General features: G+C 36.4%; 1 protein-coding gene across 1 annotated transcript; it reads right to left on the bottom strand.

Annotated features, from left to right (window-relative positions):
- Positions 1 to 232: 232 nt before the first annotated feature.
- On the bottom strand, positions 233 to 13,321 carry SrpRbeta (signal recognition particle receptor beta). The gene is made up of 5 exons (XM_069821087.1): positions 12,994 to 13,321; positions 12,087 to 12,253; positions 11,857 to 11,996; positions 5,145 to 5,276; positions 233 to 766 (listed from the first exon to the last, which is right to left on the bottom strand). The coding sequence occupies exons 1-5, from the start codon at positions 13,103 to 13,105 to the stop codon at positions 553 to 555; spliced, it is 765 nt and encodes a 254-aa protein (XP_069677188.1). The 5' UTR covers positions 13,106 to 13,321; the 3' UTR covers positions 233 to 552.
- Between the last annotated feature and the right edge of the window lie 14,019 nt (positions 13,322 to 27,340).

Raw genomic sequence — 27,340 nt, 5'->3', positions numbered from 1 at the left:
GAGGATAATATTAAAATGGATTTGAGGGAGCTGGGATATGATGATGGAGACTGGATTAATCTTGCACAGAATAGGGACTGATGGCGGGCTTATGTGGGGGCAGCAATGAACCTGCGGGTTCCTTAAAAGCCATTTGCAAGTATGTAAATGTTAACAACATTCAGCAGTTTTGTAATAATGTGCTTTCTTTCGACATGTGTCTGCACTGAAACAAGATTGATAGATAAATAAATAATTACAAAATCTATATATTTTATTAATATATTATACTGTAAAAACATACTGCTTTGCACACTTAATTACTATGAAAAAAATCACTACACTTTCTGCATAGGAAGGAATGTTTAATAACAAAAATTAATTAATTATTGTACATGGGATTCGTGATCAGTAATATATCCACCAAATAAACCATCAATACCAACTATGCACATACAAATTTTAAGACACCAGATGCTGGAATGGAGAACTAGAATTTAGGAAAATGTATAATGTAATTATAAAAAAGATAAGTTCTCCAGCATTCATTCAAGACAAATAAAAAAACCACATTCAAGCTATCTGCATAAGCCATTTTTCTAGGGATTCCAGCTCTGCAGACTTCTCCTCATCTGTACTGACTCCAGTTGATTCAGCAAAGTCGACTCGGATGGGATGAAGATGTGCAAATTCAAAGTCTTTTTCTCTCTTTCCAAGGAAAACATTGTTGTTGTCGGTTTCATTTGTGCTCTCCAGCTGGCTTGACTTCGTCATACGTAGCATGTTCCTTTAAGGAAAATAAGGAAAATACATCAAAGTCAAGCACTGCCAACTGCTGGCTCTGTGACGTCACACATCTCTGCTCTGGAATTTGCTAACAGGGGAAGTACAGGTAAGGAGTAAAATAGGGGGAATGGCAGTGGAAGGAATGGAGATTTTTAAATAGTGGCGGTTTTAAGAACTGCTGTTTCTGATTAATGAATTGACAATGGTTTTACTTTCATATTGAATTACTTTTTTTAAAATTAGAACAGATTCTAGGTTAACAATATTTATTAAGGGCGAAAAATATACTAGGGCATTTGGTAAGCAATGGCAACAATTCCAGGGCTGAGGGGTCCCTCACGAGATGTTAAATTAACTACAAATCCCTAAAAGCGCAACCCTGAGTGGGTACCAGATGCATCGGCAAGTGGTGGATAACCAAGGACCTGTATTGGGAATAGTGTGAAAATGCTAGACCTGGTCAGGTCTGTCTCTGAATAACAAATAAGAGATTGTGAACCAACTCCCCAACCACAAAGTGTAATGTGTTTCCATGCTAATGGGAGATGTGTTGCTAACGGAGTCTCCGAGAAACTGGAGGACTTCTTGGAGTAGCCTTGCACTGACAAAGGACTCTGCCAGTGTGGACTATTTAAATCCCCCATACTAGTGAGACCAAAACGGACACTAGTGAAAATATTCAAATGGAATAAACTGAAACTAACCAAGGATCCCCCTGGCAGACTTGGCAGTACAAACTCCCTTGAAGCAGACTGTTGAGTCCTTGGCTGCAGATGTTGATAAGACGAGACTGCAGACCAAGAAGCTCTCAGGAACTCAAAGAAGAAAATTCGTAAAGGGGAGGAAGATGAGAGAGAGTGCCCAGTGGGAGATTCAAAAGACCCCATTCGGACTCTAGTACCTCTACTTCTGTAAAATAACATTCAAAGAAATACAGGAGCATCACTGCGAAGCAGTCTTTGTCTTACAAGGGTGTTGTTATGGGTATCAAGATGGCAGTTGTCCGTCAACGTCATCCTGATATCAAGATGAATCAGGAGCAAGCTGAACTGGTTCAGACTAAACTAATTGTGGGGGGTGGAAGCCACTACTGGAGAAGGAACACCAACACAATTAACTCCAAATTTGTACAGTGAATCCTATGGATAACCAGTGCAAATAAGGGCAGTACTGGAGAAGGAACACCAACACAATTAACTCCAAATTTGTACAGGGAATCCTATGGATAACCAGTGCAAATAAGGGCAGTACTGGAGAAGGAACACCAACACAATTAACTCCAAATTTGTACAGGGAATCCTATGGATAACCAGTGCAAATAAGGGCAGTACTGGAGAAGGAACACCAACACAATTAACTCCAAATTTGTACAGGGAATCCTATGGATAACCAGTGCAAATAAGGGCAGTACTGGAGAAGGAACACCAACACAATTAACTCCAAATTTGTACAGGGAATCCTATGGATAACCAGTGCAAATAAGGGCAGTACTGGAGAAGGAACACCAACACAATTAACTCCAAATTTGTACAGGGAATCCTATGGATAACCAGTGCAAATAAGGGCAGTAAAGAGTGTCTTATCTGGGAGGTGGGCAGACTTGGGAACCTTTGGGAGGGGGTGGAGCTGAGAATTGTCAGTTCCCAGTACCTTCCCAAACGACCCAAGGTGCTCGTCTGGATATCGGAAACTCTTGAAATAACAACAGTACGAAACAGACTCAGGATACAAAATCCTGAGCTCAAAACTGACGACTGAATCCTTATGAGTCAAAAGGTGGCAGAGAATGAAATTTGTACATTGAATATTACATTTTCTTTGACAATGTGTAAAATGAATAGCAGTATGTAAAGTGATTACTTATTTTTCTTTGCACTAGTGTTTTAAGGGCTCACTTTACTGATAACAATAATCTGTGGCGCTGCAGCCCGTGAAGGGCCTAGACCAACCAGAGTGGAGGTATCATGTGGTTAGCACGATGATCCCCCCAGCTGGCATTCGCAACAGAATTTCGCTACCTATCATAGCTCCCCAAGTGCATCACGATACTTGGGTGGGCACCGGTCCCATACACTGGCCGAAATTTCATGAGAAAATTTCTTCCCCATGAGGACTCGAACCAGCAAGTTCTAGACAAGATGCCTTAGACCATGATGCCATGGCGCGGGACTTACAAACTGATAACAGTGGGTAAAATGCAACTTTACACATTATCGTAGAAAAAATCATTTTATGTGATAAACTTCTCTTCATACTGTAGATTACATCCAATTAACATATTGTCAGTTTACAATCAAAGTTTTAAATTCCCCAATAAAAATAAAAATAAAACAGTGTAATTATAACAAAAATTAGGTACCGTACATCTCAGTTCTTACAATATTATAATATTCAAAGAAACTGACTGCAGCAAACAAATTAATTTGGCACTTACTGTTTCTAATACCTTTACGTTTAAATAACTGAAGAATATAGCTTAGTTACTAGAAAAGCAAGAAAGATTTTATGAGCTTTTATTGTATCTTATTAGTACTTGTGCTGGATCTTCAACTTTCTTAACGCGTTTTGTTTCCACCAGTTTTCCTATATTAGGAACCATTGTGTAACCAACACTAAGTCGAAGAGCACAATGTAAATTAATTCGATAGTAGACTTCTCTGTCAGGGTTTGTTACTTCTGTGATAGAAGTTGCTCCTAAACGAATGTGAACCATCTTCATTACAAATCTGTTTCTGTCAAACTCGCACAAACTGTTTTTATTTATATATCATCCATTCTCTAGTTTTCTATCACACTGTAGATCAATAAGCTCTAACTGCAATTCTGAAGCAATGTAATCTACACCAACTGAATATGGTGTGGGCTCAAGTAGGGCTAATATGATACAGTACAAAAAGTCGAGCTAATTTAATACAGACTTCAAAATGAGACTTTGACGTGAGCTGCCGTGGAGTGCACATCAATCTGAGTTCAACTGCTGTGGTAAACGGTTTAATCCAAGTGCATGCGTGGTTCACGATGCAGTAAGTTGCAAACAATGTAAGAACAAAGTGGTTAATGCAGTGAAGTGTGTTGAATGTGATAATTCTTAACATCTTAGTTGTGCCAAATTAAGTAATAACTAGGGGGGCGGATTTTGATGAAAAGTCATCTTATTTTTCACATTAGGATGATGCCTGTTAATATGGAAATCCTTTCTATGTTAATATCAACGTAAAAAAATAATTTCTTATATTGCATTTTTTGAACTAATAGGTCATTTTAATATTTTTTTTTCGGCATTTTTTGGTCATTTTTAATACTTTGAAGATCTTTTAGATCATTTGGAATGCATTTTACTTTCTTCGTTACATACAGATCTGTTACATCTTTTCCTAAGCAAATAAGATCAGTAATAATTACCTACTGAATAAGTGAGTAACAGTGAAGTTCGAGTTTTATAGTTTGAAATAAACTCTAAAGTTCATCCCTCATTCCGCTGAAGACTTCACCTCACACAATGGAAGTAATATAAAATGCTTCACAACAGCTTAGTTTGAGTGAGGATTTTGACCGCTACTGTTCTTTTGTCGGTACCAGAGTGTCTTTAGAATTTACATTTGGAAGGGGGGAAACTTTCACAGTTTCCTGGACGGTAGGACATTGTGTCTTCAATATGGTTCGGAAGGGATCTACTGTAGTAGACAGAATTTTTAACACAAAGATTGCAAAAATACACTCTGCGCCCACAATTTGTTTTGTCACTCACATTTCCTCGTCTGGAAGGTCTGGCGACGGAGAATGAAGGCACTAACATGGACCACCCTGATTGAAACACATAGTAAATCCTCATTAAAATCTATAGTTTTCCCTCGAAACCTTCATTTTGTTGCATGCCCTTTTCCTTTATCTTAGTCAAATTCCAGGAAGTTGCCAGTCCTCTCTCCGAGTTTGGTGGGCAGTCACATTTTTAAGAAGTTGTGGTGCGAGTACTTTGAATAATATTTAAATGTCATTTTCTTTTAATTTCATATAATTTTTCAATTATTTTAAGGGCATTTTATTGATCATTTTAAGTAGATTTTTAGATCATCAACATCCACTCCCTAGTATTAACATTATAATTTTGGACGATAATACTTTACACTTAAATGCTGTAACACTGAGGTTGCAAATGATACCGTTGCTTTATATGATGTGTTAAATTATGCCTTTAACAAAATTACTATCAACAAATGTTATTAATTTTTTGTTACCTAGCCCATGAGCAGACCAACATTGTACACAGCTCCAGGTATACTCCCTTCTTCCACCAAACCCTTCAATTCCCAAGTAATTTTATTTGAATTTAACAGCACATGATGACTGCATGCTCCAGTGTTAATTTGTTTTCTACTTACATTTCCTTCTCAAGAAGAGATTTCACAACACTGCAACCTTTCGCCATTGTTTGATCTTGTTTATTGCACAGGATAAGGACTGGAGGGCAGTTGTTTGCCACTACGACGTCAGACAGTAATGTGTACAGGAATCTGAAAGCAAATACAGCTATAAATTAACATGAAAGTTCAAGTAGGATAAGTGTACCCCCTCCCCCCCAAAAAAGGCACAGTCCAAGTTACATGGGGTGATGAGTGAAATTTCTATTTTCTACAATTTTTAAGGTATTGATTTTGTATTTTATACCGTTCCTACAAATATTTTTACATATAATCAGATAAATGGTTTTTGAGTTATTCAAATTTAAGAAGAAAAAAATGCATATTTTCAAAATCTCCTCATAAAATGTAAGTTTAATGTATAACTCTTTTTTATATAATTTTTTATATGCTTATAAAAGAACTGAATATCCAGAATTTTAAATTTACTACATCTGTAAAAGAAGAGGATTTTTTGTTTAAATATGTAACTTCAAAATTTAAATTTCCAGTGTCCACTAAATACATTTTATTTTTTAATTTCGAGAGTATTCATTTCATCGAAAAATGATGTGTTTCGTTAATCATAGTACAGGGCAAGGCAAAATGATGCACCCAATTTCAGTAATTTATTGTGTAAAATCTAATGAACATATCGCATTGCGAGATGTGTGCTTCAAAAGGTAAATTTCAAAGTTTTCTTCAGATAAATCTTAAGTGTTCTATGTGAGCACTCTGTGTAACACAACACACATCACGCCGATAGTCAATCTCCTGCCAAATCCTTTGTAGCAAGTCACAGTCAATATCAGCAATGGCTGCTGTGATGTGGGTGTGCAGGTCGTCCAGTGTCATTGGAAGTGGTGGTACGTAAACATGATCCTTTGCAAAACCTCACATGAAGAAATCACATCGGATCAAATCAGAAGAACGAGGTGGTCAACAAAGCACATGCGCATCCCTCACACATGCACGGTCTATCCATCGTTGTTGCAATGCCCCATTGAGATGGTCCCGAATGCTGCCATGGTAATGCGGAGGGGCACAATCCAGTTGAAGAATGAAGTCTGCAAGCTCTGGGAGGAGCCATCGTTGCATATCAAGGAAAACATGTCCTTTCACAGTGCAGTCATTAAAAAAATAGGGTCCATAAATATTTTCTTGGGAAATGGCACAGAAGACATTTAATTTGAGGGAATCACGTTGGTGCTCCACAAGTGCATTGGAATTAGCAGTTCCCCAAATCTTCGCATTGTGCCTATTCACTTCGCCTGAAAGATGGAAAACCACTTCATCACTGAAAATTAACTTTTCAGAGAACCCATCCTCTTCCATTATTGCGAGGAGATCAGCACAGAAGGACGCTTGCAAAGCACAGTCTGTCTTTCAAGACTTAAACCAGTTGCAGGCGGTAGGGTTTCAGGTCGTAAACATTTCCGCAAAACTTACCATACAGTTTTCTGTGGGGGTTGAAGTTCTCTTGCTCCCCAGTAGGTGGACTTCTGTGGACTCAGCACGAAAGATGCGCAAACTCGTTCCTCTGTCTCTTCCCCAGTCGATGGACAGCCAGTCGATTTTCGTTTACAGATGTAGTCGGAATTTCTGAATTGCACCTATCACTTATGAATGGCCTTCCCAGTGGGCAAGTTTATCCAATATTTGATTTGGAAATGCCGCTGAATACTAATCACAGAGTTGTTTACGTGATAATCAAGCACGCAGAAGAATTTATGTTCTCCAGTCAAAGCCATTTTCCTTCACTGCTCTGCTGTTGACTCCTTGCGGACGAAAGTGGAAACAATGCAGGGAAATTAAACTTTAAAAACTTACCTTTTGAAGCACATGTCTCACAATACAATATGTTCATTAGATTTCTCACAACAAACTACTGAAATCGGGTCCATCATTTTGACTTGTATATAGAACATACAGTGAAGATGTTATGTTCTCAGCATCAAAATGATAAGAGCCTTTACACTTTGAACATAGCGAAAGTATGAAAGAGAAAACGGCTCAAAGTTTGCATGTCATTCAAATTCAAGAATGCAGTCATATAAATATGGCGTAATTTTTATGCTTCCAGGTGTACAGAGCACTGAAACTTGCTCAACATAAAAAATAAGAGATTGCCGACACAAAAAAAAAAAAGAGCAATCTCTGACTGAAAATGTCTTCCTCCTTAAATGGGTTCATGATTCAACATAAATATAGCTAGAAATTTCAAGATTTTGCAGAGAAGTAAATTTGGAATTTAAAACACTGTTTAAAAAATAAACCGGTAATTATTTACTTAAGCAGTACCATATTTGTCTCTTTTTTATGAAAGTAAACAAGTGGTTAAAACATAATAAATAATGGGTTATGTGGACATTGTGAATGGTCAGTGAAAGTAAATAGAAACCGTTTTGTTTTTAAATGCAACAAATATTATACACAGCCAAAAACCAAGTTCAAAAAGTGTGGTTGGATGGAAGGTTTCAGGAAGAACATAACATAACTTAACCTAGTCTAACTTCTGGAGAGTGATGGGTAGTCTAAAGCATTGCTGGATGGAAATCACAGTGGAAGAAGTACAGAAATAGTAGTCAAAAAAGGTAATACTAAAGTAAATAATTACTAATAAACCCATATCTGACAACATGCTTACTGTACAAGACGATTTCCAACATTCAATCAAAGTAGGGTGTGGTACCAAAATAGGCTAAATAAATATTAAATGAATACAATACACCAAAATGCCAATTTGCTGTTGTTCCTGTATGGTACTCTGTCCCCAAAGCACTATAAAGAGTACCTATATGAAGGGGCGTATTTTGCGGACTACCGGGGCTACCGGCGGTAGCCCAAGGAAATTACAAAAGAAAAAGTTTATAATATAACATAATGTAATAATTTTGTATTACCGTATTAGTTTTACCACAGTAATTAAAATTAAAGTAATTGTTAGATTTATATACGCTCTCTGCTCTCGAAAAGAAACAAGTTGTCAAGGCGGCATCACTGGAGAAACCGCTGCTACAAGGGGTAGCCTGTGACCGTTCCGCTCACGCACAACTGTCTCACAACTGCCCATCCCCCGCTCCCCTCTGTTTCCATCGTGCACTGTAGGCCGGGTGAGTTGCCGCTCTCGTGATCGGTTTCTTCGCAGGCGCGAAGCAACATTACGCTTAGTACGCTAGCTCATGACTGTGATTGTGTTCTTGCAGTGCAGTATTTTAAATTTGTGATTTGTTCAAGTGTCTAAGAGTTATATTAATAGTGAATTATTAAGTTTTCAATTTCCCAATTAAGTGATATTGTGAAAAATATGGCAGAACAAGTTTCTGGAGAGGTTTGCGTTGAAAATGACTGTGTAATAGAAGGTTTATTAAAAGTGCCTTTTAACCGTCGTACATACAACGAGAAAGTTGAAATTGTGAAAATGGAAAGACCAACTCCTGAGTTAAATTTGTCCATGGACGTAAAAGAAAAACAGCGTGAGTATACACGCCATTTCACTTCATCATCATATGGTAAGTGGAATTGGTTGTGTGGTAGTTCTAAACTGTCTAAACTATTTTGCTGGCCATGTTTGTTATTTAGCCGCGAAACCAATGTGTGGTCAAAAGAGGGGTTTTCTAATATGAACTCCCTTCGAACGGCAGTCCTAAAACACGACAAATCTAAATTTCATATTTATAGTAGCATGAAATTTGCAAACTTTGGGAAGACAAGAATTGATTTACAGCTAGATAAGCAAAAAGCTCTACACATCAACCAACACAATGCTCTTGTGAAAAAAAATCGGGAGATTTTACTGCGTCTTATTAACGCAGTCTGCTTTCTAGGAAAACAAGAATTGGATTTTCGGGGTCATAATGAGAGTGTGGAATCAGACAATAGAGGAAATTATATTGAATATTTAAGTTCCTTAAGTGAATTTGACCATTTACTGGCCAATCATCTTGAGAATTCAACAATATTCCGTGGTACTTCTCCCGCAATTCATAATGACTTAATATTTGCTACAAGTGGGGTTATGATAAAGAACATAAAATCTGAAATAGAAGAAGCACCTTTTGTGGCCATTGTTGTTGACGAAACAAGTGACTGCTCTAATCAGAGTCAACTGTCCACTGTTTTAAGATACGTCGACAGTACTGCCAATGTTCAAGAACGGTTTATAGGATTCACAAACGTCAGTTCGGGCAAAACTGCTGCTGCTTTGTTTCAGCATGTGGAAGGTGTTATAGCAGAATACAATGTCGGCAATAAGTTAATTGCACAGACATATGATGGTGCTTCAGTTATGGTGGGAAATATTAATGGCTTAAAAACAAAAGTTCAAGAAAAGTATCCTCAAGCACTATTTGTCCATTGTTACAGCCATGTTCTCAATTTAGTTTTGCAACAAACTACTTCAACCATTCCAGAATGCCGCATTTTTTTCAAAACACACTCGGGTTTAGCTGCATTTTTCTCATCATCTCCTAAAAGATCAGAAAAACTCAAGGAATTTATGAAAAAGAAACTCCCAAAAGTAGCACCAACTACATGGAATTTTACATCTCGGCTTGTAAATACAGTAAAGAAATACAGAGAACAACTGACTGCTTTCTTTGAAAATATCATTTGTAATGACTCTGAAGAAAACTGGGATGATGATGTAATTGTGCAGGCTCAAGGATATTTGTATTTTTTCACACAGTTTCAGAATATATTTCTTCTTGAAGTCTATGCTAGAGTGTTCGCACGTACAGATGTGCTCTACAATATTCTTCAGACAAAAAGTCTAGACATAGCATACTGCTTGCAAGAGGTATCGAAGTTAAAAAATACTATATCCGAGTTCAGACGTAGTGGGTTTCCGTCCATATGGAATAATATGGAAAATGAAAATTCTTCAGCCAATACAATGGAACCACCATTAAAGCGAAGAAAAGGAGATGAATTGAAATACAAGCAGCTGTACTACAGCATACTAGATCGTATGCACATGGAAATTACTGACAGATTATCTGATTATGGAAAGCTCCAGTTCACACATCTTCTAGATTCTCAAAAATTTTCTGATTATAGAGAAAACTTCCCGAATGAGGCACTAAACAAATTATTTCAGTCCTATAACAGTCACTTTGATCAAGTACGTTTGAAAAATGAATTAAGTGTAATATATTCAGCAGAAGTCTTTGATTTTTCGAACAAACCTATCCATGAAATATTATCTGCCATATATGAAAACCAGCTGAACCAAGTTATTCCTGAAGTCCTTAAATTGGCAACATTAATTGTGACAATACCAGCTACGTCAGCATCGGTTGAAAGAACATTTTCTGCATTGAAGAGAATAAAATCCTACTGTAGATCAACTCATACACAAGAACGTTTATCCGGCTTGGCACTGATGTCCATTGAAAAGTCATTTCTACAGAAACTTCGCAAGCGGCCCAACTGTAATTTCAATGACGAAGTCATCAAAGTATTTTCGTCCCAATCAAGACGTCTGGAATTCACATATAAATAGGTAAGGAATTTTATTATAGGGATTTTAAAATATATTTTTTGTAATAATAGGGTCAGTGGTAGCCCAGACCCTTAAAGTAGTATACGCCACTGCCTATATGGCATCAATTTATGGAACGACTTTTCTCAGCATCTACAGTAGTTTGAAGTCTTCGTACTAAATTTAAATTGTACCCAAAATACAATTAAGTTATTTTCATTTTAGTTGCTTCGAAACACAAAAAAAAAGTGGTCCTATCATGATCTACCCTAATTTTTTTTGGAAAAAATAGCTTCATACTTGTGTCCAGGTAAGTTATAGATTGTAGCAGAAAAATAGGTTAATCTTTCTTATGTCCCAGCCACTAATAAATAAATAAAAAATATCTTGAAAATGCCTTGGATTTATAGTACTGATTAGTAGAAATTTATGTGATCACTTGACAGCTGTAAGCCCAACCAACCCGCCCTAAATACGTACCTTAGTTATATACGAAAATCGTCGTGCGTGAACGAAGAGTACCGCCATATTTCTTTAATGTAACAGTGGGTTTCAGTGTTGCCAACCCTAGTAATAATACTACACACCTAATCTAATCTTTCTCATAATACTACATATATAATCTAACCTAACCTAACCTATCACATAATACACACGTAATCAAACCTAACCTAACTTGTCACATAATACACACCTAATCAAATCTAACCTAACCTGTCACATAATACTACACACCTGTAGTAACAGTCCTCACATTTAGTATCATTTCGTTGTCATGTATTGCCGGCTCTGCCAATCGTGTTGGTTTCCATATTGTGGAAATGGATCGTACTAATACTTCGAAGAAGAAGCAATGGCGACTTTCACAATAATTACATTTTACATGTTTCGTGATATACTAAATGTGTTAATGTAGTAATAATTCTCTATATACGGTACAATAAGATTTGAAATGTGTTGTGGTTGTGATAAAAGTATTGAAAATTGGTTTATAGCGCCACATTGGCAGTGATAAAAGTGTGCAATATTCGTTCAGTGGCTGGTGGATACTCTAGATTAACCGAAAAATATCCTCCCATTTATATACAGTACATCCCTACTTAGTGGAGGCAAAGAGGGAGGCAGGAAATAGGAAAGAATGGAGAATGCTGGGTTTGCAGTGAAATACCTGCCCTTGGGCAGAACACTATGAATGACTGAATCCTTTCTTACTCAGCAACATCCCTGATGTCCTTCTGGAAGGTCACAGAGTCCACGACATAAACAATGCCCCTTGCTATTGCTTTGTACTCATCAAAGAACTTCCCACGTAGACGCTCATGTCCTGGAATGTCGATGACTTTCAATGAACCCTGAAATTATAATTTTCAAACATAACAGACAATATTTCAATATGTGTCGATACAATCATCATAGTCAATAAAATTCAATACACTTCTTACATTGCCAGCGATGTATTCATCAATGTTCTCCTTTACAGATGTATGTGTCTGAACATATTTGTTGTGTAGCAGCTGGGAAAATAGCAATGTCTTCCCAGAGTCACTCAAACCCATAATTAAGATACCTCTTCTCGCAGCCTTCTTTCGACGCCAAAGTACAAAAACCACTGAAAAAGTCATACTCTTAATTTTATAACATTCATTAACACGCAAGTAACAAACCAATAAATGTATTATTACTGTTACTTGCCAGACGAAGCAAATTAAGATACTGCAAAATAAGATTATGTTAGGGCCTATGTATAACACTATTGTTATAATCATGTTCTCCAAGGTAAATATGTACCGAATTAGGCCTAAAAACATAACATAACCGGTAACATGTCATAGCAATAATGACAGACTGATTTCACAAAAACACGTCCTAGGGTGGTGGGGGTAGAAGGGAAGGGGTATCCTTGATCTGAAATTTATCCGGAAACCCTAAAAATGCTGACAACAGACCACAACAGGACTAATAAGTGATAGGGTAAGAATGTTTGTTGAATATGATTAAAATTGGAAAGGGTAAACCTAAAGTATTACAAATTCATTACACTACACTTAGGCCTACACAATTGTTTAGGGAAAATCGCATTAAGCACAACGTAGAAGCTCCGCCCACCACCCTGCTCGTTCACCAGACACATATATGAGTGTTGTGTCGAATGCACATTTCATGTGGGTGGGGATAACTTCCCCTACTTGTGTACTCTTTCCTTGCGATTTATCCCTTGTTTATAAGTACATAAAATGTTACACAAACAAAATTTCTAACTTATGAACCAAACACAACGAAATCTACACCATATGTTATGAAATTACGCTATATTAACTATATTGCGGTAACTATTATAAATTAACTTACCTACTGTAATTAGGACAACAAAAATAGCTATTATTATCCCAAGAACTTGTGGGTCATCTAAATTTATAGCCGGAGCTAATTGTTTTGGTGATTTGATCTTCGAATTCTCCATGCTGTTTCCAACACCAGATTGAACTATTTATTTACGCTATTTACCGTTGCTAAGCAAATGTAACAATGTCAATATTCATAACTTCGTAATAAAAAAATGTACAAATCTACACAACCATTCGAAATGTATTCACAAAATATGTAATTTAAATACAATTGAATAAAACATTACACATAAAAGTACTCTCTCCCCATACGTATAGGACGTACCAAGCGTACCAACAAATGTAAAATAGGGAAATATTAATTTAACCAGTGTCGCCAAGATCCTCAATAAAAAGAAATAACCAACCATAATTTAAATATAGCCAAATTTCTATACTAACAATGTCAATTGGTTTCTTTTTAGTGCCTAAATTAATCGGAAAATACAGCTTAACAGTATGTTTCTGATATAAAATTCAGAAATTATAGCACCTAAAATGTCCTAAATAGATATCTAAAGGGTTAGATTTAGCCTCAAAATAGCAAAGTTGGTGACACTGAATTTTACATTTCCCTCAGCCTATATAACTTGATTAAATTTACACAGATGGCAGCACCAATACTTACTTCGCGTAAGTGACATCTATCAGGAAGATTATGTTACTTTGAAAACTGTCCCATATCGATCACATCTTTTTCGAAGTAGGTTTGTAACTTAATGTAATAAATTTAATACTGTAATATTTACTTTATATGAAAATATTATTGTCCTGACACGCAGAGAAAATTAATATCGCAGTAAACCCTAGAAAAAAAAATTGAATTTGGTATCCAAATTCACGTCTACGTTTAGTAATATAATTTCGCAGTTAAAAAATCGAAGTATTACTGTATATCTTACTTACTTACTTACAAATGACTTTTAAGGAACCCGAAGGTTCATTGCCGCCCTCACATAAGCCCGCCAGCGGTCCCTATCCTGTGCAAGAATAATCCAGTCTCTATCATCATACCCCACCTCCCTCAAATCCATTTTAATATTACCTTCCCATCTACGTCTCGGCCTCCCTAAAGGTCTTTTTCCCTCCGGCCTCCCAACTAATACTCTATATGCATTTCTGGATTCGCCCATACGTGCTACATACCCTGCCCATCTCAAACGTCTGGATTTAATGTTCCTAATTATGTCAGGTGAAGAATACAATGCGTGCAGTTCTGTGTTGTGTAACTTTCTCCATTCTCCTGTAACTTCATCCCGCTTAGCCCCAAATATTTTCCTAAGCACCTTATTCTCAAACACCCTTAACCTATGTTCCTCTCTCAGAGTGAGAGTCCAAGTTTCACAACCATACAGAACAACCGGTAATATAACTGTTTTATAAATTCTAACTTTCAGATTTTTGGACAGCAGACTGGATGATAAGAGCTTCTCAACCGAATAATAACACGCATTTCCCATATTTATTCTGCGTTTAATTTCCTCCCAAGTGTCATTTATATTTGTTACTGTTGCGCCAAGATATTTGAATTTTCCCACCCCTTCGAAGGATAAATCTCCAATTTTTATATTTCCATTTCGTACAATATTCTGGTCACGAGACATAATCATATACTTTGTCTTTTCGGGATTTACTTCCAAACCGATCGCTTTACTTGCTTCAAGTAAAATTTCCGTGTTTTCCCTAATCGTTTGTGTATTTTCTCCTAACATATTCACGTCATCCGCATAGACAAGAAGCTGATGTAACCCGTTCAATTCCAAACCCTGCCTGTTATCCTGAACTTTCCTAATGGCATATTCTAGAGCGAAGTTAAAAAGTAAAGGTGATAGTGCATCTCCCTGCTTTAGCCCGCAGTGAATTGGAAAAGCATCAGATAGAAACTGACCTATACGGACTCTGCTGTATGTTTCACTGAGACACATTTTAATTAATCGAACTAGTTTCTTGGGAATACCAAATTCAATAAGAATATCATATAATATTTCCCTCTTAACCGAGTCATATGCCTTTTTGAAATCTATGAATAACTGATGCACTGTACCCTTATACTCCCATTTTTTCTCCATTATCTGTCGAATACAAAAAATCTGATCAATAGTCGAACTATTACGCCGAAAACCGCACTGATGATCCCCAATAATTTCATCTACGTACGGAGTTAATCTTCTCAAAAGATTATTGGACAAAATTTTGTACGTCAACAAAAGTGATATTCCTCGAAAGTTACCACAGTTGGTCTTGTCCCCCTTTTTAAAAATAGGTACAATTATGGACTCCTTCCATTGTTCTGGTACAATTTCCTTTTCCCAAATAGCAAGTACAAGTTTATAAATTTCGCTATATAATGCACTTCCACCCTCTTGTATTAATTCTGCTGGAATTTGATCGATACCTGATGACTTGTATTTTTTCAGATTTTCTATCGCAATTTCGACTTCTGAAAGCGTGGGTTCGGGTATAAATGGCTCAGCAGTTTGCATTTCAATTTCTTCCCGATCATTTCTATTTGGCCTATGTACATTTAGTAGTTGCGAAAAATAGTTTTTCCATCTGTATATCCATCTATATATCTATTTGTAGCAAAAGAAAACATTTTTTACTATGTTGACTAGAACGTTCTTAGACATCAATAAAAATAATGTATTTAAAGTATTCTTCGAAATTGTATTTTAACCGACGGTCTCCAATTCCTTGCACTTGGGAGATAAAAATCTCTTGCAATGCTTCCTGAAAATAATGTTAGCATCGATCACGTAGAAGATAAAACATTGCAGTTAGCCGGAATAAACCGTAATCGGGGGGGGGGGGGTACTGCGCATGGGTTTGTATTACAATTAGGGCCCGGATTCTTACGAAATTCAATTACATATTGCATTTCTTTACTTGTAGACTACTGAAAATTAAAAATGTCGGCAATTTCTGGTTCTGATATGGTTCTAATTGAGTTTCATTTTACATTTTTTACACAATCTTACTAATATTACATATTTTAAATATTATGTAAAGAATGTATGTGACATTTTCATACATATCTGGGCAATAATTGAGTTTTTAATTTTTTCTTTAAATTCGTTTTATTTTTCAGAGTACTTTTGAATTTTCTTTCATAGGGTATATACTTGGAGATAAATCTTAACGTCTCTGCCCCATAACACCACCTGGAGGGCCTTTTGTCCTCATTACAGTTCACGATGTTGGTAAAGAGGGAGACTGACGTTGTTGTGTGTTCTGTTCACAACTATAGAAACTACTTGAATTGCTAAAGCTGGCTCAAGAGAATAGTTCTTTTAAAAATAAAAATAAACATAAAACTGAGGATTCCAACCCTATGTCTGTAAAACACAGTACTTTGGAGTGTCTCAACTGTATACATTTACACTAATGCTTTCTCACAATCTGGGATGGTCAAGTACGCCGGTCATTTAACTTTGTTACAAATTGAAAGTAGGCTATTGGCGAGGAGTTCGGGTCGGGTGTGTGCGATACAAAATATTTTTCTAGGAAATCTTAAGGCACAAGAAAAAGCATGGATTGTGGCAGAGACAAGTTATGTTTGCAAGCTGTAAAGTGAGGTGGAAATGGCAAATCGACTTTCCAGGCTGCATCCTTCCATTTTAACTGATCAGTTAAATTGTGACAACATTTTTGTGAATTTAATGCATTTAGCGACTTTAAATGACATATTTCCCCGATATTTACTACATTTTTATGTACAGATGAGGAAATAAAATTTGGAGCTCTCTTATTCTACAGTTTCGCTTACAACACACTGCGCATGTGCAGTAAACATGAGCCCCTGTCTATATGCTACTTGTGGACAGTCGTGTGAAATTATTGCCTACATTTAAGTGGACAACCATCAAGACTCGTTCCAAATTTTAATTCTGTATCTGTATATATTTCGCAAAAAAAAACAGGGGCTTAATTATAATCTAGATCAGTGGTTCTCAACGGTTTAGTTCCCACTTTTGTTGCTATCAAATTAATTCGGCGATTTGTGGTTCTGATATGTTCTAATTGAATTTCATTTTACATTTTTGCTACATATTCTTAGTAATATTACATATTTTAAATATTATGTAAAGAATGTAACATTTTTATACATATCTAGGCAATAATTGGGTAGAGTCAAGTAAGCAATATAAAATAAGCCTCAGGCTGCAGTGCAAGCCTTCAGGTTCCTTTTCCGTACAAGAGAGAGAGAGAGGGGTGGGGGGAGAGAGAGAAAAGCAATATAAAAATACGCCAGATTTTCGACTGTCATCTAGAAATGACAAAATTTCTTGAACACCTTCGGAAAATTTCTTTAGCTTTCTTTGATGCAATAAATAATATTCACATATTTCTTAACAGAAATATCACCATCATGAAATGGGACATATTTAAATGTCTGCCTAAGTTGTAATCCCATCGGGGTTGTTATATAGAGTGTTCAAAAGGTTTGGAATATTACTCATAACTTCTTAAATTTTAATTTTACAAAAAAAAAAAAAATGTTTTATGCAAAAACTGTTGCAGATAAACCATACAATATGATATCAGTGTTTGAAAAAGTTTGTTATTCAGGCATTCAGAGTGTGACAGTAAACTTCATTTTTTTAAATTGCATCTTATATTAAAATTTACATATTGCGAACGACATAATAATAGTAATAATAATAATAATAATAATAATAATAATAATAATAATAATAGCTATCTCAAATCTCAAATTAATTATAATTGATTGAATTAAATTAGCTCATAAATTAAGTTACTACCCAAATTTCATTTTAATTATTTTTATTGGGTTATTTTACGACGCTGTATCAACATCTAGGTTATTTAGCGTCTGAATGATATGAAGCTGATAATGCCGGTGAAATGAGTCCGGGGTCCAGCACCGAAAGTTACCCAGCATTTGCTCCTATTGGGTTGAGGGAAAACCCCGGAAAAAGCCTCAACCAGGTAACTTGCCCCGACTGGGATTCGAACCCGGGCCACCTGGTTTCGCAGCCAGACGCGCTGACTGTTACTCCACAGGTGTGGACACCCAAATTTAAATAAATATGTAGTCTACTAGTCGTTAAAACTTAACTGAAGAATATTGCTGGAGAACCTTTTAAGTGTAGTGTAAATATTCATAATTTAAATGCGTATTGTATTGATTAAGGCTGGTTGAGTGGAAGAGAAGGCCTTATGGCCTTAACTCTGCCAGCGAAAATAAACCATTATTATTATTATTATTATTATTATTATTATTATTAAATATACATTTAAAATAGTCTATTAAGAATCTTCCATTAAGCAAACATTAAAAACGTTAGTTCTTTCGAAACAAACAAACAAATAAATAAGAAAAATTACACTCAGTACAAGTTTGGAACTGATTTTCAAATTCTGATTACTTTTATATAGGCTCTACAAAAGATATTTTATACTGTATTGGCACAAAATTCAATAAATTCAGTGGCGTGACGTTGTATGGAATAAAATAAAATAATTAATTTTAGCATGTTTCTTAATGTTCACAATATATATTGTTCCTTTATTTATATATTATTTTGAAGAATTTGAATTGGAAAACTTAGGATATACGCCTGTTAACACATTCACAATACTGAATCTACCGCAAAACTTTAATGAAAAATTGTTCCATTCCAGAACGCTACAAAATGCTACAATGCAACATTGAAAGTACGCACCAAAAATGCTAAATTTGTTTTTTTTAAGTAATTTTTTTTTTAATTTTAAGTTGCTAAAATCCACCATCTGTAGCCATAAATTCCACCACGACCTGATCCCAGGCCATCTGGTTGGGAGACCAGCGTCCTGACGCCAGCCCCAGACTGGCCCTGCTTATTTAGAGCTGCGAGCCGTGCTTGTTTGCGAGATCACGTCTTCGCGCTGGTACGGCACGGTCTGGTCTCGGGTTGCCGACACCTGCGCGCGTTGCGACGACACCTGGTACAATGCCACGCCTGCACTAATGAACAAACAATGGTGATTGCCGCGAACTACATTAACGAGTGTCGGCTAAACAGCACACAAACAGCAGGTGGCGCGTCTGCTAACACTTGTTACACGCCTCTCAACTTCGCAGCTAGGCCATCATCTCACCCTGGTTCTTCTGACTTCCTTGTATGTTGACAACCATTTCCAAAATTTTCGAGCTTACTGTCTACCTTGAAAAATCCACAGTGATACTTTTGGCGGACAAGGTTGCAGTTGGAGTTTTTCTCGAGATTCTTCCGTTTTCCCATATTAGGCATCTACATCATTCCGTCATACCATTCCCCGAACGCAGGGCTGGCCTAGGGACGAGGGGAGTTGCCTAAGTGAAACTGGGTACGCAGGGAACCTTAGTGTAGTCACCCGATGTGGGTTTGGGAATACGCCTATCCTGAGGATTAGCGCAATAGATTGTGTGACTCATAGTGATCTCATCCCGAAATTCCAATGCATTCCATCCAGCCATCCATTAATCTGTCTGTACCAACTTTATGTTTTGTCTTTTTCCTCATTAGTTATGGAGAAAAGTAACTTGAGAATTGACAGTCACATAAAAGTACAACCTCTTGCTTACAAATGAAAATACAGTAGAAGAAGAATAGGGGGAACACAAAAGAAAAGGGGAATACAAGCACAAGGGGAAGACAAAGAGAACAAGGGAAGAAAATAAGAATAAGAAAAAGACAAGGAGAACAAGAGAAAGACAAGGAAATAAGGGGAAACAAAAGAATAAGAGGAATACAAACACAAGGGGAAGAGGAAGATAACAATGGAAAGACAAACAGAACAAGGGAAGACAAGAACAAGGAAAAGATAAGGAGAACAATGGAACAAAGGAAAGACAAGGAGAACAAGAGAAATACCAGGGAACAAGAGGAATACAAGCATAGCAGAAGACAAAGAAAAACAATGGGATGACAAAGAGAATAAGGGAAGACAAGAAGAACAAGGAAAAGATAGGGAGAAGAAGGGAACAAAGGAAAGACAAGGAGAACAAGAGGAAGAGAAAAGAACAAGCATAGGAGAAGACAAAGATAACAATGGAAACACAAATAGAATAAGGGAAGACAAGAAGAACAAGGAAAAGATAAGGATAACAAGGGAACAAAGGAAAGGCAAGGAGAACAAGAGGAAGAGAAAAGAACAAGCATAGGAGAAGACAAAGTAAAACAATGGGAAAGCAAAGAGAACAAGAGAAGACAAGAACAAGGAAAAGATGAGGAGAACAAGGGAACAAAGGAAAGACAAGGAGAACAAAAGGAAGAGAAAAGAATAAGGGGAATAGAAGCACAAGAGAAGACAAAGAAAAACAATGGGAAAACAAAGAGAATAAGAGAAGACAAGAAGAACAAGGAAAAGATAGGGAGAACAAGGGAAAAAAGGATTACGTTAAAGTTATGTTTTATTTAACGACGCTCGTAACTGCAGAGGTTATATCAGAGTCGCCGGATGTGCCGGAATTTTGTCCCGCAGGAGTTCTTTTACATGCCAGTAAATCTACTGACATGAGCCTGTCGCATTTAAGCACACTTAAATGCCATCGACCTGGCCCAGGATCGAACCCGCAACCTTGGGCATGGAAGGCCAGCGCTATACCAACTCGCCAACCAGGTCGACTGGGGAACAAAGGAAAGACAAAGAGAATAAGAGGAAGAGAAAAGAATAAGGGGAATACAAGCGTAGGAGAAGACAAAGAGAATAAGAGAAGACAAGAAGAACAAGGAAAAGATAAGGAGAACAAGGGAACAATGGAAAGACAAGGAGAACAAGAGGAAGAGAAAAGAACAAGCATAGGAGAAGACACAGATAACAATGGGAAGACAAAGAGAATAAGGGAAGACAAGAAGAACAAGGAAAAGATAAGGAGAACAAGAGAAAGACAGGGGAACAAAGGAAAGATAATGAGACCAAGGAGGGAAAAAGAACAAGAGGAACACAAGCACAAGGGGAAGACAAAGAGAACAATGGGAGGAAAAACAAGGGAAGACAAGAACATGGGAACAAAGGAAGGACAAAGAGAATAAGGGGAAGACAAAAGAACAAGGAGAATACAAGCACAATGGGAAGACTAAGAGAACGAAAGAAGATAAGAAGTACAAGAAAAAGACAAGGATAACAAGAGAAAGGCAAGGGAACAAAGGAAAGACGAGAACAGACTTCTAAGTAAGTGGACTGTCTAACGCTCTTCCATATTACAGATATTACAGATGTCTGTTGTATCTGCTGACATCCTTCTTCAACACACTGGTGAAGAATTTCAAATTTCCCCAATAGGTCTTGAATACACAATTACTTTTAAATGCTCATCTAAGTAAAAATCCAATGAATTGAGGTCGGGGGAACGAGTAGGCCAGGACATTGGTCCCCCAAGACCTATTCATTCATTACACAATCATAGGCCTACTAATGTAAGAACTAAACCACATGAAATAAAAAAAGGATATGTAATTAAAAACAAATCGAAGTTGGCTATATATTTGCATGAACGTTTTCCTTAGTTTAAGTCGTCTATTCATTCCCAGTAGCTTTCTTACATGTTTAGTTAACTTGTCATTGCAAATTGGTTCAAAACCAGAGTAAACAGCTAAAAGAGAAAGGCTTCCAAGTTTATTTTTACGTAGGCCTATTTATTTCTTTATTTATTTTAACAATATTTTCCTTAAGGCCGTCATAAACTTATGTATCTTATATAATAATGTGATATTTCTATTTCATTCTACTTGATAAACGTTTTCGGTTTTGTAAACCATCTTCAGATCACTGTTCCTCTGTTATACTGATGTGCAATGGGTTACATTAACCATATTGTATGACCTTCGTACAACAGTTGAAGATAATAATTTGTGTGTGTGTGTGTGTGTGTGTGTGTGTGTGTGTGTGTGTGTGTGTCTAATGCTCTGGATTTAACAATGAAGTCATCATCCTTCTTGCTTCCCAATATTTTGATGGAAGGTCCACAAATGTCCTAAGAGTTTCACAATTAGCCAGGTGCTCCATCTCCATGACCTCTTCTCTGGTGCACAGTAAGCATTTGGGTGAATTCAATACTCCAATACGATGGAGGTGTTTACTGAGGCAATCATAACCAGTAACCAATCTAAAAATGGCCACGGCAGATTTTCGAGGTAGATCAGGAATTAGTTTTGGATCTTTGAATGATTCCTTCCATTTTGAATTTTGATGTTTTGCCTGTTCGCTGTTACTTATTCTTTTTATGACTCGTTTTATTGATTCATATGGGAACTTGAAATTTGTTTTTAAGTTGATTTTAGTTCCTTTCTTTGCTAACATATCTGCTTTCTCGTTACCGTTCAGTCCACAGTGGGCCGGGATCCATTGGAAGACCACTTTTTTATTTAGCATTCCAATTTTTTAACCATGCAATGAATTTCTTTTACTTTTTCCATTTTAGGGGATGTAGTTGAGCTGATGGACTGGATTGCAGCTTTGGAGTCAGACAGGATGACTATGTTTTTGCACTGGTTTAGCCAAACAAATACATTTTGAAGTGATGTATAAATGGCTTCAACTTCACCGTCAAAATTTGTTGTGTACTTGCCAACATTTTTATAAAGAGAAAAATATTGACATTCCTTCATTTTGATCCATGAGAGATCCATTAGTGTAAATGTACAACCAGTCCTTTTGTGGATATTTTCTATTAATTGTTTGTAGGGGAATGGCTTTTGCTACTTCTGGACAATAATTAACTACTGTATAAACAGTAGGCCTAATATCATTACGACATGGTAAAAAAAGTGAATTTATTTAAAATGCATAAATTATAGAATTAAAACGTATGTGTCGTTTCCGTGGAACTCATTTTTATGATTTTACGTTACACATTGATTGTAAAACTGAACTTCCGTTAAGTGATGAAGTTACCGCATCTTTTCTTCCATATCCCTTGTTTTTATTTAAGGACTTCGAACCTACAAAGAGAGTCAAAATTAGAGTGGCACTAGTTTGTCTGTCACAATAATGTGTTAAGCAGGCACCCAGGCTTTGTATGGAGCGTATTCAATTAGGACTCCGTTTACATGGAAATACTTTATAATTAGATTAACGCCAATTAGTGGATTGTTAATTGGGACTATTTGTACTTCCGCAGTTGGTGCAATTCTAAGAAGTGTTAAGAGAAATGAGCATACTGAGAAATGTTTCCCGGGCTCGCAGTCCCGCCACGTGTAATGCTATCTAATCTGCAACCGATGTCTGCATACTTGGGTTACCAAACTCTAAACACAAAAATCGCGTTTCACTTAGACGTAACGAAATTTGTCTCACTGTGATAATGAGGGATCTAGTTTCATCGAAGTAACTTAACTAAAATGTAAAATAAATAAGTAAATAAATTATTATTACGCAGCGCACAATCTACTTCATTTCTAGTCATACAGTGACACAATGTTTTAGAGAGATATTAGAGGGTAGATAGCGCTGTCTACCCTGTCTACCCGTACGCTAACGTGTTACTAAATCCACTCAAGAGTGCTGCATTGGAGTTGAATCCCTTGCTTGAATTCGGTCGAGCATCGCTGCCTCGAATGAGATAAGCTCTGTCGTGATACGTTCATAGGAAAGACAAGCACAGTACAAGGTCATCTCATCGACATGTCTTATCTTGTATGGAAGGCGACACATAAGATACACAGAAGTCTTACACTGTAAAAATAAGCTATATTTTCTGCGTTTATGACAAACGTCTAATGGAACGCACCAAAACAACAGTAACATGGAATTATAAATATAATAGTAGCTATGAAGAAACTTGTATATACAATTATTATTATTGTTAATTAATAATTATTCAATATTTGATTTACCACAAAATATAATATGATACATAGTGTTCCGACAATATACTGGGGCAATGTAGAAACGTTTTACACAATACTGATATATCTCTATCATCATATCCCACCTCCCTCAAATCCATTTTAATATTATCTTCCCATCTACGTCTCGGTCTCCCCAAAGGTATTTTTCCCTCCGGCCTCCAAACTAACACTCTATTATGCATTTCTGGATTCGCCCATACGTGCTACATGCCCTGCCCATCTCAAACATCTGGATTTAATGTTCCTAATTATGTCAGGTGAAGAATACAATGCGTGCAGTTCTGTGTTGTGTAACTTTCTCCATTCTCCTGTAACTTCATCCCTCTTAGTCCCAAACATTTTCCTAAGCACCTTATTCTCAAACACCCTTAACCTATGTTCCTCTCTCAAAGTGAGAGTCCAAGTTTCACAACCATAAAGAACAACCGGTAATATAACTGTTTTATAAATTCTAACTTTCAGATTTTTTGACAGCAGACTGGATGATAAAAGCTTCTCAACCGAATAATAACAGGCATTTCCCATATTTATTCTGTGTTTAATTTCCTCTCGAGTGTCATTTATATTTGTTACTGTTGGTCCCAGGTATTTGAATTTTTCCACCTCTTCAAAGGATAAATTTCCAATTTTTATACTTCCATTTCGTACAATATTCTCGTGACGAGACATAATCATATACTTTGTCTTTTCGGGTTTACTTCCAAACCTATCTCTTTACTTGCTTCAAGTAAAATTCCCGTGTTTTCCCTAATCGTTTGTGGATTTTCTCCTAACATATTCACGTCATCCGCATAGACAAGCAGATGATGTAACCCTTCAATTCCAAGACAAGAAAAAAAATGGATATTTTGAAATAATTAAACATTGACCCAATTTTAGAGAAAATTCAAAATTGTTGACAGAAATGGAAATCTCATATACTCAGGATGCATAGAACAAGGATACCACGCCAAGCATTAAATTACCGCCCTTTAGGAACAAAATCTTTGGGTCGTCCGCTGAAACGATGGAGTGCGACGTAACAGGCCACCGGGCTTAATACGTGATAGGAAGAAGAAGAAGAAAAGTAAATAACATTTATCGTCTGTCTTTAGTACTTCACTCTGATATGTTCCCTCAAAGGACCTTAAAATTGTCATCTATTTCTTTCATCTGACCTGTCAAGCGGTCACTTTTCGACACCATCCGGTGGGGTAGGATTTGCCATAACGTTCTAGTATTTTATTTGTTTCCCTTTCCGTTCTTTGCTTCAATATCTTAGAACGCCCATATTGCTTGCCAGAGTTAAAGATTGCTCCCCATAATATTTATTTCGGTTGCTTCCATTTCACACGTACTATCTTTATAGTCCATGCATAGGATTTCAGCGGGATAAAAAGAAATCAAAGGGAATGAAATAAATATGGTTACCATTTCCTGTAGAAGAATAAAGGCCAAGGGAGTAAAGATGGCCATAATATAACCAGTCACGTGATTTAGTGTTCGGCTGACAGTAAATGGCAGCCATTACAGGTTTCAGGTAGATATAAAACTTTTTAAGTTGCTGATTTCAAACTCGCCATCTGCCGACGGCGGAGATGCTAGAGTAGTGTTATTGTTCAGTTGCATGAAACGTAAATCCTGCGCTATAGGTTTTGCTGATACAACAATAATTATGGCCCATTTAATACGTTTCACTGTATAAGAATATTCTCGTTCAGAGTTTACAGCTGCTAGAAGAAGATAAATGTACCAAGTTAAAGAATCACTTCAGTTAAGTCTCACGAAAAAAGAAGCTATTTCGAGAACACATAATGGTGCTAATATACAGGAAACTCGGTGTAAAAGGGGCATAATTATTATAGTCATACATTACGGCCATTTATTTCTTCACCTTCCATTTTGGTAAGCTTATGCCTGTTACCAAATAACTTACTAACAAGCGTTACTCTTCTAAATAAAAATAGTAAACTTAATTAAAAATGTAATCTTTACTGAAATAAAACGTGCTTGTTGGAGATTGAACTCATGGTGACAGAACAGGACATAGTTCTCTTTTTCAGGCAGCTACGGGGAAAATGTTTAATATTTTATATTTACGTCCTTAGGAGGGGAGACATTTTAAAATAAAAATTTTATTACAACTAAGGAAGAAATAAACATGTGGACACTCATTGTGAAAATAGTATTTCAATGTTAACAGTTGGTGTGAAGACAGTCTGCGTGGAAGAAAAACTGACCTTATTAGGATCTTCCATTAGGTTATCACATCTTTTGTGAGCACATATTTATTGTGTTATGTAAGTAAATAGATTTCAGATATTTTTATAGGACCAATAAATGTATGGCAATAAGTCTTCCATGCTGTAATTCTTATCAGGAAAGCAAACAACGAATTATATAACGAAAAATACAAGTGAAGATATGTAGAGATAAATGAAAAGGACAGATGATGAACGGGGTGGGCTGGCGGAAAGGCAGGCAAGGCATTCAGAAGAGTAGATAGACAGGATAAAGACGAAAGATAAATAAAGAATATCACGAAAATGACACACATTTCCTAATGAAAAATGTTACGCTCTTTCATCAACTCAATTCCTTTCTCATAGTACTTATCAAGTAAAATTAAATTCCTTAAATTTAATTAACTTGTTTTGTATTATACATATAGCTCAACTTATGAATGATCGTTTGCGTTTGTAAATTTAATAATCTGATTGGCTATGTATTGTATACTTTTAGTAGAGCCATCGATGTAGCTCAGTCGGCAGACTCGCTGGGCTGCTGATCCGGAGCTGCGTTCGGGCTTGGGTTGGATCCCCTTTTGGTCTTTGGTTTCTTCCGAGGTTTTCCCCAGCCGTGGGACTGAAGCCGGATGGTCTATGGCGAGTCCTTGGCATCAACCCCTTTGATTTGATTACCCCCCTTTGATTTCATTACCTGGTTGGGTTTTTCCGAGGTTTCCCCCACCAAAAGGCAAATGCCGGGTAATATTTTGGCGAATCCTCGGACCTCATCTCATCTCACTACATCTCGCCAAAAAAAAAAAAAAAAAAAAAAAAAAAAAAAAAAAAAAAAAAAAAAAAAAAAATGTAAAAAAATTGCACACAATTGTAAAAATTGTAGAAAATTACTAAATTGTAAAACTATAAAAATTTGTAAAAATTGTAATTGTAATATTGTAAAATGTTGACTTGTTCCACATCTTAAAGCTTCATTGCTCATGTAAGATCTATGGAATAAAATAAATGAATGAATGAATGAATGAATAAATGAATGAATGAATGAATGATTGAATGAATGAATGAATGAATGAATGACTGAATGAATGAATGAATGAATGAATGAATGAATGAATGAATGAATGAATGAATGAATGAATGAATGAAAACAATGTTTACATTTAGGGGAAAACTATGTTTACCTGAGAGAAAAGTATTAATTTGGAACTAGTATGGTATTAGCATTTGAAGGGTTCAGAACCACAGTGGGCCAAGC

The sequence above is a fragment of the Periplaneta americana genome, chromosome 1, assembly GCF_040183065.1.
Source record: "Periplaneta americana isolate PAMFEO1 chromosome 1, P.americana_PAMFEO1_priV1, whole genome shotgun sequence".
Classification (NCBI taxonomy): domain Eukaryota; kingdom Metazoa; phylum Arthropoda; class Insecta; order Blattodea; family Blattidae; genus Periplaneta; species Periplaneta americana.
The sequence above is the reverse complement of the archived record's forward strand: the minus strand, read 5'-3'. Positions and strand labels throughout refer to the sequence as shown.